Below are 17,845 nucleotides of genomic sequence, written 5' to 3' on the forward strand. Positions count from 1 at the left end.
CACTTGTTCAGGGAAAGCCCCTGGTGGGCCAGACCGGTTTGTTTACCTGCCACGTCCGCAGGTTTGGCCGATCGCCGCTCCAGGCTAATGGGGGCTGCGGAAGGGCGGCCAGCACGTCCCTTGGCCTGCGCCACTTCCTGCAGGGTTTTGCCTGAGTGACGAACCGCGGCCAGTGGGAGCCACGATCGGCCGAACCTGCGGACGCGGCAGGTAAACAAACCGGTCCAGCCCGCCAGGGCTTTCCCCAAACAAGCAGTGGACCGGCTTTGAGAACCACTGCTCTGAAGGGCCTTGAAAGTGAAGATAAGCAGTCTGTTTGATGCGAAGGGCACCCAGCAGAGAGATGCAAAGTTTTAACTAACAGTTTACTCCCTTTAAGGGCACTGGTAATATTTTATTACAATACAGTTTCCCTTTAATTTGTACTTAATATGTTTAATTTAAAGTAATATAAACGTTTACTAGCTACATAGTTAAAATTCAAGTAAATAGTATAAACTGATTAAGACAATTCCTCAGCAGGAAACAATTAGCGAACTTCGTTTCAGAAAAATAAACCCCCTTTGATTAAAACCTTCAGGCTGTGATTAGCCCTATTTGGTGTGCAAGGGTGTCTACAATTCCACCCTCGCAATCCCTTGGTGCACAGACCTGAAATATCTAATGCCACCAGTAGTGATGGCCACACAAAAAGGGAGTTGATTGATTAAGTGGGGCAATGGCTTCAGCCCTTCCACACCAGTCCTCAGACTAAAGCACTTACTGACACGGGAAGTGCACACTGCACTTTTCCAAAGAGCATAGCAGTGTCCACTGCACTATGTGCTACTCCAGCATTCCTGGAGATATTTTGCTTCAGACACAGATGCCACTGGTGCAGAGTCTCTCAGCCCCTAACAATGGTGAAGAATTAACTGCCATAATAAAGCCTTTATCGTTGAATCTTATCACACAGGACAATAATCCAGAGTATTATTTAACTAGAGTATTAAACCTTAAAACAAAAGCTGCCTTATATTTTCTTATCAACTCTGTGTGTCTCAGGAAAGACAGTGAAGGTTGTGTGGGACAAATGTGTAAAATATACTCAGAATAAAATAATATCTTGAGATAAAAAGACTTTTGGAGGTTTATAGTGGCCAGATACAGCAACAAACTTCACTTCCCTTAAATATCTGTAAAACAATGCAACTTATTTTCATTAAGAAAAGCAAACATAACTCATGTAATCTTACGTCTATCTTTAGTGCAAAATATTTAATAAGTTTACCTAACTGACCCAAATGCAGATTTGGTTTGTATTATGATTTTTAAAAACAAACAGTAATAAGAAACAAAGCACAAAGGCTTTTTCTTAATAAACTTTAATATTTCTTGAACACCAGTTTATCTGGATAAAAAACACAAATTACAAGAGTGCACTATTGAAAATGCTACATGAAGAAGCCCAGCAGTGCTGGCAATATGTGAGTGGTAAGACTGTTTGGAATTGTTTACCAAAGACTACGTCCCGGATCAAATCTTGGTGGAACTCAAAGCGTTACCAGTAAATTTAATCTTTTTGAAAAATATTTATCTTACAGAAAGTACACCACTATACATATTCAAATGTAAAACATTTGCATGTCAAAAATATTTGGGATGTGAATACTCAATTTAACTTTAAATTGACATGGACAGTGAAAATGTTTAGGCCATTTTTCCATTACTTCATTTTACTGGACATTCTCTAAGAATCACTCCAAAGTGCTCACATATTATAGTTCAAAATGACTAGAATAAAGTAAAGTACCAATTGTTGACCTCTTGGTAGCGATAGCCCAATCCTCCTACTGCTTAACACAGATGCATTTGGCATGTGTACATTGTCAAGGAATCTAGGCTCCTGATACCAAGATATTAATTCGGTTTAAAAAAATCCTGGACCAATACAGCTCTCAAACTTCACTGTCAAATCAGAGGCAGAGATGCAGCATCTTGTACGTCCAACGTATTATATTTTACATACATATGATTAAATATGCAATGCTCAGGGAGAATGCTGAGTAGTAATTTAAGCATGTTCCTTTAGTTTTCTGATTACCACAATAAATCTCCATATATTTTTTTCCTCATACAGTCCGGAAATGGATAACTGCATCTAAGCACATGATTTAACTCTACTTAAAGCTTTGTATTATTGTTCTGTATTTTTCTTTAAAAGACATCTACGTAAAAAATCATTATCACCACTGAAAAAAATTCTATCTAAATATAAAAATATCAGAAGTTGTTGAACTTGATTTTGGTGGCTCTCGTTTGGCTGTATCCTTGCAAAGAAATTAGTTCATTTTTCTTTAACTCTGTTTAATACTACGTGGATTTCGTTTTCCACAGGTAACATTCTGTACATGTTCACTGAAGTTTCTAGTGTTACTCCCTTACAAATGAAAAGGTAAAAGTTTATTTTATTTGTATGTGATCTAATATAACATTTATAGTATAATTTGCAGGTTTGGTTGTAAGAAAAAAAACAACAGTTTTTCAAGGTGTTCAGTGAAAGAGCATTTCACAGCATGTTTCTTACACTATGGTCCTGTGCAAACATGTCAGCTAAGCTTCTTCTGAGTAAATAAAACTCATTAGGGAAATTTACTGTAATCATTTAAAATGCAGAGCTTTAGATATGTCAGGGAAATATTGGCTGAGAATTAGAACTGTAGTCTTCTTACATACCCCTCAATTGGCAGGTTTAAGTGCTCCTACCATTTAGCGCTATTGAATTTTGATTTGGTGCTTAGAATCATGAAATCCTGATTTTCAGTGCCAAAGAATTAATGTCACTGAGCCCCTACAAGTACTGTCTAAATAAGGAAATATTTTTCCTAACCTACCAGTAACTGTACAATATTACAAACCCAGACACATGAAAAAAAAATAATCAGGCAATAGAAAATGTACAACTGCTTTGGTGTTATACAAAACAATAAAAAAGACTGACAGTAAGCTACATAGTTCATTGTGTTCTTACCACAGCCACTTCACTGCTGACTGGAAGGGTGGTCATTTCCTTTTTATATTCCCAGTGTGGCCTTCCAGCCCAAGAAAATCGTATTACTATTACTGTAATAAGAACTGTCATGAACACCATAAAATATGCTCCAATTTTTATAAAAATGACTTGCCCCTTTGCACCATTTATTTGTGGCACATTGTTTGTCAACAGAACAGCAGTCCAAAATAAAGTGACAACTCGATTTAATAAATTAATATAGTTTTTTAAAGATGTACAATGCACATTCTTTTTAATCCAAGGTTTTCGGTATCAGGATACTTCTATTTACACATTTACAGACCTCAGACAGCATGGATAACATCAGAATATGCAGGTAAAGACACAGAACCTTAACTGCTATCTGAATGCTACCAAGAGAAGCGACAAATAGAAACACTGCTGAGAAGATCATAGGGAAGTATGTCCAAAGACTGAAGAGACGTCTGTGAAAAAGGACATGTAAAGGCAAAGAAAAGGTTGAGGTGTTTGATGTGACCATTCTATGCTTGTGCAGACTGAGGTGGTGGTGGTGGTGATGTGCTTTGTTTACCAGATTTTCGCTCGTAATTCACAAGTCGTTGTCCCACAAGGTACCTGGGATTTTAAAGACAAACAGTCATTATTCAACAAAATGGTAAAATGTCATGAATGCACTTTTCTCACCCCTCTACCATCCAGCGTATTGAAAGCACTACTACTACCGTCATCTCCTCCTGTCATTCCAGCCAAGCTTGTTATTCCACACTTGAACCTCCTCACTGGCTTCCTTCCATCCTTTTACTTAAATTCAGGTGCTTAGTTTGCACCTTCTTGGCAGGGCAGGATTAATTACAGGCATTATTGGTCTGTGTCTAGGGACCCAAGTCCCGATTACCTCAGAATCTCAGTTTTCATTTTAAAGAAATATTTCTACCCTTTGTAGTTGGGTTACATTTTCAAATTCTTCTTCACAACAGCTGCCTGAGGGCAGATCTACACTTAAAACGTTGCATCAGTAAGGAGGCAGCTGCGCCACTGTACTGCTTCAGCGAGATGCTACACAGATGAGAGCGCTTCTGCCATCCGCAGAGTTAATCCACCTCCTTGAGAGGCAGTAGTTTATTGACCCTGGCACAATGTAATTTCTTTCTACCACTGCCCTCCTGCCAAATCGCTCCTTACATTCTTCTTAATCCTGTCACATTACTGCTTTTTGCCTTTTGCACTCGGTTTCATGCCTTTTTTAATGATAATCCCCAAGCTCAGAAGGCACTCCCCTTCCAGTAATTTTTCCTCAGAACCCACTTTCTTCAGGAACCAATCTGTCATTCTCTTCCTCAGTCTTTTCTCATGTTCCTTTTTCCAAACTGTCACCTTTTGTCATGTGCCCTTATTTTACTTCACATACACAGCATAAGCCACGTTCCCTGCTGAAGTTCTGTGGTATATCAATGATTTAATTCAACAAGGTTCAGTTTAAAGAACGAATGTTGCACGCATATGCTTTATTTTGTAAATTACTTCAAAATCTGATTGCGTAAGTTCCCCGTTTCTACAAGGATGTGGAATAAGGTTACTTACAGAGAGGAAATGCGTTCTGCTCTTCAGTCAAGTACAGAACAGTAGCTAAATTTTTCATAAAGTGGAAGAGTAGCAAACTGAAAACCTTGTAGGGCAAAAGAGCCTGCTTCTTACAGTACAAACACAGCAGGGGCTGTACTTTCCCACGCTGCGCTATCACTGTGCGTCACCACAGTGCTGCAAGCACCACATCTAGTGGGGAGATGTTTGCTCACTCATTTCACTTATCCAGGCTTTGGCTTCTCTAGTGATGACGTCAATATGGGAGCCATTTAGGGTTCGTTTTGTAAAGCACATACATCTACTAGGGGAAAAAACCCCACACTCTAGGTGTCCTTAGACCTCCAACTGCCACAAGCTGGGACTGGACGACAAGAGATGGATCACATGGAATTGCCTTGTTCTGATAACTCCCTCTGAAGCACCTGGCACTGGCCATAGCAAAAGACAGAATACTGGTATTAATGGACAGCTGATCTGACCCAGTATGGCTGTTCTCATGAACCAAAATCATCAAGAGCGGTTACATTTTAGTGACTTTTCACTGCTACCAAATACCAGCAGAGGCCATATTTGAACTGGTAACCTGAAATCCATTGCAAGTTTCTTTAGCCATCCAGTCCCTTAGTAACAATATTTTATTGAGGTACTCTATTGTGAAGGAATCTTTCACTTTTATTCGGAACTTACACACATAGAGATTTTTCAGCTCAATGTTTAATTCCCCAGTATTTCTCCAACACGTTGCATTGAGAAAAATCAGTACACAGCAAATATCATTTGTCCAAATACGTTAAAACAAATATGCTTTCTAATTATATATAATTGGTGCCAAGGATGTGCATGAAGAATGTGCCCATTCCGTCATGTGGCACAGTAATGACATGGTGTACAGTGTTGCATCATTTCTGAACTCAAAAGAGGTCTGATCTCACTTGTCACAATTTAAGAAAAATTTCCAGCTGCAGGGCAGGTGATGTGTACATACTTGTCATTTTTAATATGTTCATAAAGGCGCTTGAACTGGCGGACCTGGAAGGACAGGATCCCCATCAAAACCACCACCATGAGTAGGAAAGGATAAATTCGGCGCTGTACTAAATTTTGCATTTCAGCAGTAACACCTGCAAAATATATATAGTTAGGTCCACATATATCCATTACATCTTGCAGTATCCAACAGCACTATTGAACAGAACATGCAGTTTTCTCCCCCTCTCCCCTAGGGAAGTACCACAAGTGAGGCTAAATATTAGCATGAAATATGCATTTCTAAATACTGTGTATCAAATGAATCATAACTGAGGAAAATTAACTAATTTGCCTACCCTTGTAAACAAGCATACCGTTAGTTCTATTGCTAGTGAGTATCTAGTTTTACCTCCACTTCCTCATTTAACTGAAATCATGAGTTTGTGAACTTAGCCTGTACACGCTCATTTACATTACACATTTATTGGAGAGCAGGCAAACAACATGTCCAGAATTTTGAAAGATCCAACATAACAACTGGGCACTGGGGGCTGAAGTTGTAAGCATTGTGAAAACTCAAGTTGCAAAACCAAACAGTGAGCAGGAGTCCTGTTTGCTTACTGACATATATATAGTTTCAGATACGATGAGATGTTCACCTACATTCATGTAAGAGGTGAATGACCAACTGGTACAATTACTGGACTCCCTATATCCATAACTTCCTCACATATAAAAAGCTTAACAACAAACAAGTGGTAACCAAAACAGATGTTCCATCAAAACTTTGAATTCCTTATGTTTCTGCTGAAATTTGCACAATTATCTATTTGTGCCTTAGTAAATTTAGTTACTGTTCTAGAAAGCTGGTGGAAATAGTCCACATCTATGGAACTCATATTTAAACAGAACTCAAATTCAGAAACATTTTAACAACTTTAATGTACTGATACCAATACAAAACAAAATACATTAGTTTCACCTACTCTAGTCTTCCCTTTGCACCCTCTCTGAGAATTAACTCTTTAACTCAGCTCAATAAGTGATTTATATAATGTTTTAATATGATAGAACATATGTCCACAAACACTAACAGGTGTCTGGCCTCAGTGATATTTGACAACCAGGGTTTGAGCATTGGCCTGCTAAACCCAGGGTTGTGAGTTCAATCCTTGAGGGGGCCATTTAGGGATCTGGGGCAGAAATTGGGGCTTGGTCCTGCTTTGAGCAGGGGGTTGGACTAGATGACCTCCTGAGGTCCCTTCCAACCCTGAGATTCCATGATTGTACAACTATATCTCTCTCTCTATATATATATATAAACCCACTTAACCCCCTCCTCCCCCAGCTCTCCTTCCCTCAAATGACTGGAGAGATGTTAACTGGCCACTTCACCTTGAATGGCCCCCTGAAAAGGAGTGTTAATTACTTATGCTAAATGATCTATTCTATCTTGTATTTAACTGTGACATACTGAGTACATTTCCTAGACCTGAAGAGCTCTGTGTAAGCTTGAAAGCTTGTCTCTCTCCCCTGTAGAAGTTGGTTCAATAAAAGATATCACCTCACCCACCTAGTCTCTCTAATATCTCATTTAAAACATTTATATTCAATGTATCAAAGACATTAAACAAAATGCATGGTGACATCACTATTTAAGCATTTACATTTGCTAGTTAACATTGATGCTATACTGTATTTCCTTTATTACATCTAAGGCTACACTAGAGAGCGATGCAGGTGTGCTGCTGTAAGATCTCTTGTGTAGCCACTCTCTCCCGTCGACATTATTAATCCACGCCCAATGAGCACTGGCAACTATGTCAGCAAGAGAAGTCTCCCGCCAACACAGTGCTGTGTACACTAGCGCTTATGCCCACATAATTTATGTTACTCGGAGGTGGAATATTCATACCCCGGAGCGACACAAATTTTGCTGACAGAGGTGGTAGTGTAGACATAGCCCCTCTTAGGCACAATGGCCAGATAATGAAACAAATACCTATAATTTATACTTACCTAACAAAGGAACAACACCAGAAGCTATGATATAAGGTATACAAAGGGAAAGTAACAGAACAGAGATTACAGGTGTTGCCAGTTTTCGAATGATAAAATGTAAATCGATATTACGAATTCCATTTGCATAAACCTAAGAAGAAAGACAAAACGATCAGGAAGAGTGAATCAGAAAATCGCTACAGGTTTTGGTAAATAAAAGTGTTTTACATAATTCAAGTGCTTCTTTGTTAGTACTTCAATATTTTCCTTAAACGTACCTAGTTAAATAACTTTGGTGACACCTTCACAAGTTATCACAGACTTAGCGCTTGTCTACACTTGAAATGCTACAGCGACATAGCTGTAATCCACCTCCCTGAGAGGCAGTAACTAGGTCAATGGAAGAATTTTTCCGTCAACCCAGTGATGTCTACACCAAGGGTTAGGTTGGCTTAACTACACTGCACAGGTGTCTGGATTTTTCACAGCCCTGAGTGGTGTAGTTTGGTCAACCTAGCTTTTTAGTGTAGACCAGGCCTAAGAAAGGCTGTTTTTCATTTGGAGAAATGGCTATGATTGTAGAAAAAATACCAGCAATGGCAAAACTTATTTTTGTAACTGCTGGTGATGTTACAGAAATACAAAAATGTTTCAGTAACTGGTTTTTAATAAACCAGGTGTTTAACAACTGTTAATTTAATTTTTAGTCCATGAATTTTGATCCATAATTATGAAAGTATTTAGCATACATACCTATGTAATTTTTCATTATACATTAAGTTTATCATATTTACATTCTTTAAAATATGTCCAGGTTTCTAATTTTAATAATACACAATTTTTCTCTCTCTCACACACACTATCATTACTCCTCAATTCAGAGACATCTCTTTGTCCACAGATATACATACTACTGTAACATACAACACATTCTGTTTCTCCTTTAGTGGTCCCTTTTCTAATAGGTTTTATTATACTCCAGTTACTCCATAAATGTCAGCAGTGTAAACTGCAAAAACAAGGAACTGTAGCACCCTTAATCTACCTCCCATTCATTCTATTCTAACTTTCATCCTACTTAAATACCTAAAACAGTAGCCACTATTAGTTTTTTTCCTCACTTTTAAATCTACAGTTATATCCTTGGTGTACAAGTGTAAAGTAATGTAGTGTAAACTTTTACCAAAATGCCATTCAGTAGGCATGTGTACATTCAAAACAAGTAACTTGCATGCAGTGGGTGTGAAAGGAAATACGGTAATAAGAATATTATGATAAAATCAACCAACCCACCAAAAAATAAAGTTACCCCAAAATCTCCAAACTAAAACCAAAACACCACTGAACCAAGAGCCTGACTGAACAAGTGAGTGTTGGCAGCATGATCAGAAGCTCAAATATAGGCTCTTCTGAAAAGTCAAGGGAAGAAATCCCAAAGTGGTTCCAACAAGTCTGTTTCATACTTTCTGTTACCTTATTGAAAATTGTTTATCCAGTCTATATTAGCAGTTAAACGTCTTTCAAAATTAGCTGAAGTGGAACCAGGAGGAACTACTGTCAGCAACTAATTGTTGCCCTAGCATATGTAGGAAAGGACTAAGAAAGCAGTTTAGAAAAAGGAGGAGAGTTCCATCTTCCAGAGGTAAGTGATAGATCTTTGTTTTGAAAAAGTGCTCAGATACTAAACATGATAAACACTATAGAAGTGTCTATACATTTCCCTGGGGCCATTCTGCGCCATTATACAAGTGCAGAATTAATGTCCCCCTCACATGCCCCCACCCTGAATAATTGACTCTGATGGGGAGGTGAAGGGAAGCTGTGAGAGGGGTCACACTACAATTACACCTTCTGCCCACCAGGAGCTTCTGTGGCACCAGAAGAGAGGGCAGCTGGCTCATGGGGCACAGCAGCCAACCACAGAGAGGGAGGGGGCAGAGGCTGCTTTCCTCACAGCACCCTGCCCATGGGGCCAGGTGAGAAGGCCCAGGACAGACAGAGCGGAGCACACAGGGTTGCTGGGGCTGGGGGTGTTCCCATACAGACTAGGGTTCAGAAGGGCTAGTGTGGGAGGACAGAGTGCGGCAGGGGCATAGGAGCTAGTGGGGTGACAACACTGAACCAGGGGCTGAATGAGAGTGGGGGTGCAGGGACACATGGGGACAGGAGCAGTTATGCCTGGCTCGATGGGAAGTGGAGGTGCAGGGACACATCTGGACAGGGGCAGCTATGCCTGGCTGAGTGAGGTTCAGGGCCACAGGGGGTAGTGGAGGTGCAGGGACACACAGGGATGGGGCAGATGTGCTTGACTGAACGGGAGAGGCTAAGGGTCAGCCAGGGTCTGCTTGGGAGAGGCTCCCCAACTCTCTAACAATTCCATCCCCCTTAAATTATCTGCTCCATACTTCTCCCACCCACACACAACAACCCTCCAAGTTCACTTCCAGGCTCCTTCCCAGCAATTACTTCCCTCTCCCTCAGCTCCTCCATTATCCCTGACTCTCCCAAGCCTTTGCACTGCTTCTGAGGGATGCGGGAAATACGTTTCTGTATTGTAGTTTAAATGAATTACTCAAAGTTCTGTATTTATATGCCTAGCAAGGAATCTTTTTTGTTGTATTGTTACAGACATATTTGCTGACAGATATATTGAAATAAATTGCCAAAATAATTGAAACTGGCATGACTATATTTTGTTATTTTGCCAAATAAAATACACAGAATCTTGCAGAATTTTAAAATATTGTGCACATTTTTAATTTTTTGATGCAGAATTTCCCCAGGAATAATAAATAAATGTAGACACCTCATTCTTCCCAAGTGACACTTAGCTTTCTCTGTAAGGCCAGTAAGATTTTATTTATCTTAATATTCTTTAGTTGCTCATGTCTATGTAACAAAAAGTTCTCAAGATCAATTTTTTGGGGGAGAAGTTTCCTCCTTAATCTTGGTTCATTTGGTATAGCATCCATCTGAAGCCAACTTTCACTTTTCTATTAAATTTCACTTTCATTGGTCATCTAGTCCTGTTTCCAGAGATTGAGTCAATTTCAGGCGTTTATATCCTTTCCTCTTATAGCAGGATAGTGTAGAGGAATGGATAAGAAATGAGAAAAAAAATGAAATAAACCCACATTTATTGCTTAAAACATGTAGTGATATTAATTATATCTATTTTATATACTAGAAGCTCTTCTCCTGTGGAGCTTAAAAATTCTGCTAGGATCCAACTTGTAACATATCTAAAGGTAAGCCTCAGGAAACCTTTAACTTTCTTATTTACTGATCTCCTTTTTAGTTAAGAAAAGGTCATATTAAAAATTATTTACATACCTTTAAAATAGTAATATCAAGTTTTCATATTTGCAAACTCTTGAAAGTTAGGAAAAAAACTTCATTTTAACGGAGACTATCACAATGCACATCTGTTTTCTATTCCAGTTTTAAATTGTACTGTAGCTTAATGTATTAGATACATACAATAAAAATACAGGACATGTTATGCCCTGAGTTATTAGTGATATAACAACAATTATTCCATTTTCTGACTTGAGTTTTCAAAATTGATGTTTGTGGACATTTATGGTTTTTTTTTTTTTTTCAAAGAACTTACTTGAATATTCTGAGTAGAAAAAGTGCAATCATATTTAGGATTGGTCAATTTACTATTGTATCTCCATACTAAGGTTGATTCTCCCATTCTAAGACCGATTTTGACTCCAAACCTTGCCAATACTTGACTAATCCATAAGAAAGTTGGCACGTAGTATCATCTACCAGGGTAGGATTTTTCTAGAAAGCTTCAAGCAATGTAGGTAAGCATTTCTGAGATATTGGGGTTTCAAAACTCTTCAGGAAATTACTTGTGTGAGGAAAAAAATTGAGAACACAAAACCCACACAAACATAAGAAAGTTTAAATTTTAAAAATAAGTTACACTTAAAAGAGAAAACATTAAAAAGAATGGAAACATACAGTTAAGGTCACCCAATCCATTTTTACTTGGTGTCACCTTTTACAGAGCAATGAAAACCTCAAATAGTGTACCATGACCCTGCTAGTGACTCCAAAACAGAGAAGTGATGTAGCTGAACCTGAAATAAGAGTAAGGGAGACTTAAACAAAAGTACACCTGTCTCTAGAGTAAAATATTCTGACTGTCTGGCATTTACATAGGGCCCATACGGCATAAAGCGAAGCATATACCTCTCTTCACCAAATGAGACAATGTTTGGGACAATTACCAAAAACAATACACTGTTTCAAATGAAAGCACTGTCATACAGAGTTTTAGCAGAGACATATAGCTGTGATACTGGCACTACAAAATTCTTAAAACACCATTTTGAGAAGTGACTATGTAAAAATGGCATTTTCTTGTACAACAGTTACTCTCTTTAAGCATATAGCTGCTTAACTTTACTAAAATAAATGTTTACTACTTTGTATTCCTTGTTAACACTGCAGAGCCAGCAGCTATGGAAGAAAGTAAGATTCTATTCCACCATTAATCAAACAGAGTATTATTTTACCTTAGATTATCTTTTTGGGACATACAGAGTCTCTTTACTATGTGTTTCTACAGCATCCAGTTCAATGAGGTCCCAATCCTGATTATAACAGCAAGACACTACTGCACTGAACTGCTGTAAAATTACTACTACTGATTTGTGAGCCAGAAGTAATACAGGTTGACCCTCATTTTCCAGGGTTTGCATTTAGAAAGACCATCTATTTACTTATAAATTGAACAGATATGATCTAGGATTATTAAGATAAACACAGAACCTCACAGGTATTATTTTTAATATTTTTAAACAGATTATCAGAATAATTAGGGTTGGAAGAGACCTCAGGAGGTCATCTAGTCTAACCTCCTGCTCAAAGCAGGACCAATCCTAAATAAATCATCCCAGCCAGGGTTTTGTCAAGCCGGGCCTTAAAAACCTCTAAGGAAGGAGATTCCACCACCTCCCTAGTTAATGCATTCCAGTGTTTCACCACCCTCCTAGTGAAAAAGTTTTTCCTAATATCCAACCTAGACCTCTCCAACTGCAACTTGAGACCGTTGCTCCTTGTTCTGTCATCTGCCACCACTGAGAACAGCCAAGCTCCATCCTCTTTGGAACCCCACTTCAGGTAGTTGAAGGCTGCTATCAAATTTCCCTTCACTCTTCTTCTGCAGATTAAATAAGCCCAGTTCCCTCAGCCTCTCCTCATAAATCATGTGCCCCAGCCCCCTAATCATTTTAGTTGTCCTCCGCTGGACTCTCCAATTTGTCCACATCCTTTCTGAAGTGGGGGGCCCAAAACTGTACGCAAATACTCCATATGTGGCCTACAACTACACTTCAAAGACTTGACCTCAAATTAGGTAGTTTATATCCATGGGCACAGCACGGCAGGCAATTTGCATGTACATACAAAGCTATGTACTCCAGAGTTCAACTTCACAGACCAACTACACAAATAAAAGAGATTTAGTAGTTTACAGAGTTAAAGTCATAAACAAGAACCTTTAGCAAGAAGTTTTCATGTACAGTGTTTGCACAGCTGGCAGACAATCAGTTAAGATTGAATGACTTTAATTGTGTATTTCCATGCATTACAATTTCCGAATTTAACCTTAACTTTAAATTTCCTAGCTAATATTAAAAAAAAAAAAAAAAAAAAGCTTTTTGAAGACTACTCTACTCTCAAAGATTTTTTTCCACATAGCTAATTTTTATTTACAGCCTGGAATCCCAGTTAACAAAATTTTGTGCCCAGTAATATCTAAAAAGGCAGATACTCAAGGACCAGGTGTTAAAAAAAAGTTATGATTAATGAGAAAAATGAGCACCAAGAAATAAGACTGTTAAGAAATATTTGGAGGCAAAACATTGCAGGACATAACCAGGAATTATGGTATAATGTTAACTCAAATGTAGTAGGGAATGGACATACATGGCTTTTGAAATAGGAGTTACCAATTTTAGGTTCAGGTCCTTCCTTGTTTTTGTTCTTTTTTATCCTTAACTTATATTTTAATGTGCTCTAATAAAGAAAAAAAATGTTACTTTCTTACCTGTTCGATAACTGTTTTCAACCACCACTGTGGGCCCATCAGAGTTATGGCAGCAATTATTTTGGCATGCAGAACTCCAAGAGCCCAGTCCTAATTTTATAAAAGTGAACATAACAGTAAAAGTAAACGGTCAGTATTTTCTAAATGTGTCTTGACCAGCCAAAGATTTATTACAGCAAATCTCTAATATCAAAATTACTTAAAACCATCAGAAAATTGCTTTTTTACTTTCAAAGTGGAGTAGTTTGAAGATGGCTTCTGTTGCAAACTCATAAGAAAAAAAGGACACTGCAAGGCTTGAGTGCTTGTAAAAAGCGTTGAGATTTATGTATGAAAGATATATATAGAAGTCCTAGCTGTTATTAAACCATTGACAAAAAAATAATATAAACATTACACTCTTTCAGTACACTCCTGACCTGGACAGGTAAGGTTGCTAAGATTTTTATTTCTAATTTAGTTTTATTTTGGTTTGCAAGACATCTACAGTAGAACCTCAGAGTTATGAACTGACTGGTCAACCACATACCTCATTTGGAACTAGAACTATGCAATCAGGCATCAAGAGAGAGACACACACAAAAAAGAAAACAGTACAGTACTGTGTTAAACAAACTTACAAAATAAAGGGAAAGTTTAAAAAAAGATTTGACAAGGTAAGGAAACTGTTTCTGTGCTTGTTTCATTTAAATTAAGATGGTTTAAAGCAGCATTTTTCTTCTGCATAGTGAAGTTTCAAAGCTGTACTAAGTCAATGCTCAGGTGTAAACTTCGGAAAGAATCAAAATGTTTAGTTCAGAGTTAAAAAAATGTCAGTTATGAACCTCCATTCCTGAGGTATTCATAACTCAGGTTCAACTGTAGTTCTTGGAGAATGGAAGGCACTGAAATATGCAAGTACTGAAGCAATTCAGAGACTGTAAATATCCTGCCTGTTCACAAGGACAGACGTGATGCATGCCCAAATAAGTGAGAGAAATCAATACCCTTTATATGTAGATGACAAGCTACCTAGCTGAAAAGTTGGTGTTTTATCTATGCTGCAGCTCTCAACTAGGGGGGTTCACAGGAAACAAACTACAGATTTTTAGGGGGATTTTAAGTGTAGGTTAGATTTTAGGCTGATCGATCATGGAATGCCTTTCCTGAAAGGTGGCCCGCAAACAAAAAAAACAATGGGGTTGTTTGTTTATACACATAATAAAAGCAAAAAAGGTACTTTCAAAATCTTTACACATTAGAAATTCAGTTCTTGTATACCTTATTTTATTTGAAATGCACTATGGACAGCTACAGAACTGTTAGGATTGACTCATTACAGATTAGGAAGACTGAAACAGCCCCAGACAAGTGTCTCCTCTTGGCCCCTCAGCAAACTGCTATGGGTGATCCAACCACTGACTTTGCAGGTGTTTGTTCAGACTCCAGAGGATTAAGAGTCCAGGCACTGCTACTGTCTTGAGGTCCACAGGTATACTTTCGGGGTACAGCTCCTCTGTCTAGTACATCATCCTGAGAGCTTAGACCACAAGGCCCCCCGCCTTGACCCTAGAACAAGTACTGACCCCTCAGGCTTCCCCCATAGCTTAAATACCCCCTCCTCCAGAGCTCCGCACAGTGTCTTATAGTTTATCTCTTCAAGGGAGCATGTGGTAGGTGTAAACAGAGGCCAGAATTCTTCAGTCGACCTAGCTACTGCCTCTGAGAGAGGTGGATTACCTACCCTGATGGAAGAGATTCTCCTGTCATCTTAGGTAATGTTTACACTGAATCAGCTGTGCCACCATAGTGTTGTGTACTGTGCATAAAATTTTAAACCACCAGAGCTCTCTAACAGCATGAGAAAGAAACAGATCTATACAAAAATAAACCTATGACCGAATGCACCCCTGTATTCACACCCTACACACTTATGTAATAATCTTTGTACAAAATATGCCTTGTGAGGTATCATCTGAAAACTAAAAATGCACTAGTCAGTAATATCATGGTGAAATGTACATAGCAACATTACATGTAAAGTTACGAATTCACCCTCTATGATGTTGGTAGCACATGTTCAAACCCACACAAGCCTGACTAGGCAAGAGTGGTTAAACAGGTTTATGTTATACAAAGGAATGTGTGTTTACCAAAATTTACATAAAAGTAGTAAACAGGGTTCTTGAGACAGCAAGAGACAGACAAGGCAAATCTGTATTTCAGCATATTCAGGGGAGAAGAAAAAGCATGGGGCCACTTCCGCATGGCCTTCTTTACTGTTTGAATAAACTTTGCTTTGAGGAGTAATCCTCAGAAGAATCCACTTCAAAGGGGGACTGGACTATAAAAGTGAGGGGCAAAAACATCTCCCCTCCTTCTCTCACATACCTATGAATACAAAGGAACAGCTCTTTGGAGTTTGGGGACAGATCCTGACTTTAGCACTGTTGTTGGGAACATGTGGTAAGGATTATACCTTGAATCAAGACTAGTTTGTCAAGTTTTAGCTACTAGGAAGCGTTAGATCTTTAGTTCTCTTGTAACCATTTCTGACTTTGTAATACCTTGTATTTGTACTCACCTAATCTCTTTTTGTCGTTATATAAATTAGTATTATTCTTTAAAACTAATCCAGTGTTATGGTTGAACTGAACTGTTTGAATAAACTCCAATTAAAGTAGCAAACCGTTGCATATTGACCCCTTACTAGGTCAAGGAACCTAGTATTACCCAGGAGAGGGATGGACAGTGCAGAACACACATTTCTGAGAAAATTCAGGACCAGGAGTATGTTGGGGTCACCCTGTAAGTCAACAACCAAGGCTGCTGGGAGCCAGAGTGTTGCTGACAGGCTGCTGGGATCAGAGTTACAGTAATTCCACACTTAACGTCCTCTCGCTTAACATTGTTTCGATCTTACGCCCCTGCTCAATTACAGAACATGCTCCATTTAAAGTTGTGCAATGCTTTGCTAAAATGTCGGTTGGCTGCCTGCTTTGTCCACAACTGGCAGCCTCCCCCCCCATCAGCTCCCCTATGCCCCCCAGCGCCTCCCGCCCGCCGGCAGACCCTGCGGATCAGCGCCTTCCCTCTCTTCCCCCAGCCTCCTGCCTGCGGCAATCAGCTGGCTTGCAGCATTCAGGAGGGAGGAAGGAAGAGCGAGGACTCGGCACGCAGGCTCCCCTTCCCTCCCCTGCCTCTTGAATGTCGCAAACCAGCTGACTGCTGCAGGCAGGAGGAAGAGGAGGGAGGGAGGCTGCGCGCCGAGTCCTCGTAAACACCACAAGCCAGCTGACTGCCACGGGCAAAGGGGGGGTGGGGAGGAGTGAGGACGCAGTGCGCCTCCCCCTTCCCTCCCCTGACTCCTGCCTGCAGGAGGAGCGAGGATGCAGCATGTGGACTAAAGGGAGAGGAGGGGGGGAAAAAGAGGTGGGTTAAGGGTGGGGGCCTGGGGGAAGGGGTGGAGCGGGCGGGCCAAGGGTTGAGCCCCCCCGTCCCTGGTGCTTGCAGAGTAGGGGAAGCTGCCGCCGCTGCTGTGCAACGCGCTTCCCCTAGCTTACAGCACCTTCAGCCTCCTTGGCTGCCTCCTTGTCTCCAGTGCCAGTGGGCTGTGCCTGTGTGGCGTAAGGCAGGGGCACCTCCCAACTATAGTACTGTACTGTATAGTATGACAAAAAAATTTTCCCTGGAACCTAACCCCTCCTATTTACATTCATTCTTATGGAGACATTGGATTCGCTTAACATCGTTTCACTTAAAGTCGCATTTTTCAGGAACATAACTACAACGTTAAGTGAGGAGTTACTGTACTGGACCAGTGCTGTGGCTATACATACTCAGGGTGTGACTGCATGCTGGCAGGCTGATTGAGAGCGACCCAAGTTGGGAGCTATAGCAACAAAACATTCTGAGGCATCAAAGTTTGCAGGGCAAGCGGTGACATGACCCCTCACTGGTCTGGATTGCACCCCAGAATGTGACAGTGGTGTAGTTGAAACAGGATTTATACAGAGACTCATATTTTAATGGAGATTTACACTTTAAGCACTGGTGTAACAGTTTTAAGTGAGTCTCAGTGTGGCGGCTGGGAACAATAAAGAGAGGTTACCGTTTTTTATTTTCTGTTTATTTTGGGTAAGAGAAACAGAACAATAGTAAAGAATAAACATGAGCACCAGAGAAGCAACTATAAAGCTAGAGCTGGCTAGGTCAGAGAAAGAACAAAAAGA

General features: G+C 39.7%; 1 protein-coding gene across 2 annotated transcripts in view; it reads right to left on the reverse strand.

Annotated features, from left to right (window-relative positions):
- Nucleotides 1-1,348: 1,348 nt before the first annotated feature.
- Nucleotides 1,349-17,845, reverse strand: part of MARCHF6 (membrane associated ring-CH-type finger 6) — a 117,527-nt gene continuing 101,030 nt past the window's right edge. For both annotated transcript variants that reach the window (XM_077810797.1, XM_077810796.1), the window contains 4 exons: nt 13,635-13,724; nt 7,586-7,718; nt 5,583-5,718; nt 1,349-3,628 (listed from right to left, as the gene is read on the reverse strand). In XM_077810797.1, coding sequence (XP_077666923.1) covers nt 3,535-3,628; nt 5,583-5,718; nt 7,586-7,718; nt 13,635-13,724 — 453 coding nt within the window. In that variant the 3' untranslated portion in view covers nt 1,349-3,534. The remainder of the gene's footprint in view (nt 3,629-5,582; nt 5,719-7,585; nt 7,719-13,634; nt 13,725-17,845) is intronic.

Source organism: Eretmochelys imbricata, chromosome 2, assembly GCF_965152235.1.
Source record: "Eretmochelys imbricata isolate rEreImb1 chromosome 2, rEreImb1.hap1, whole genome shotgun sequence".
Lineage (NCBI taxonomy): Eukaryota > Metazoa > Chordata > Testudines > Cheloniidae > Eretmochelys > Eretmochelys imbricata.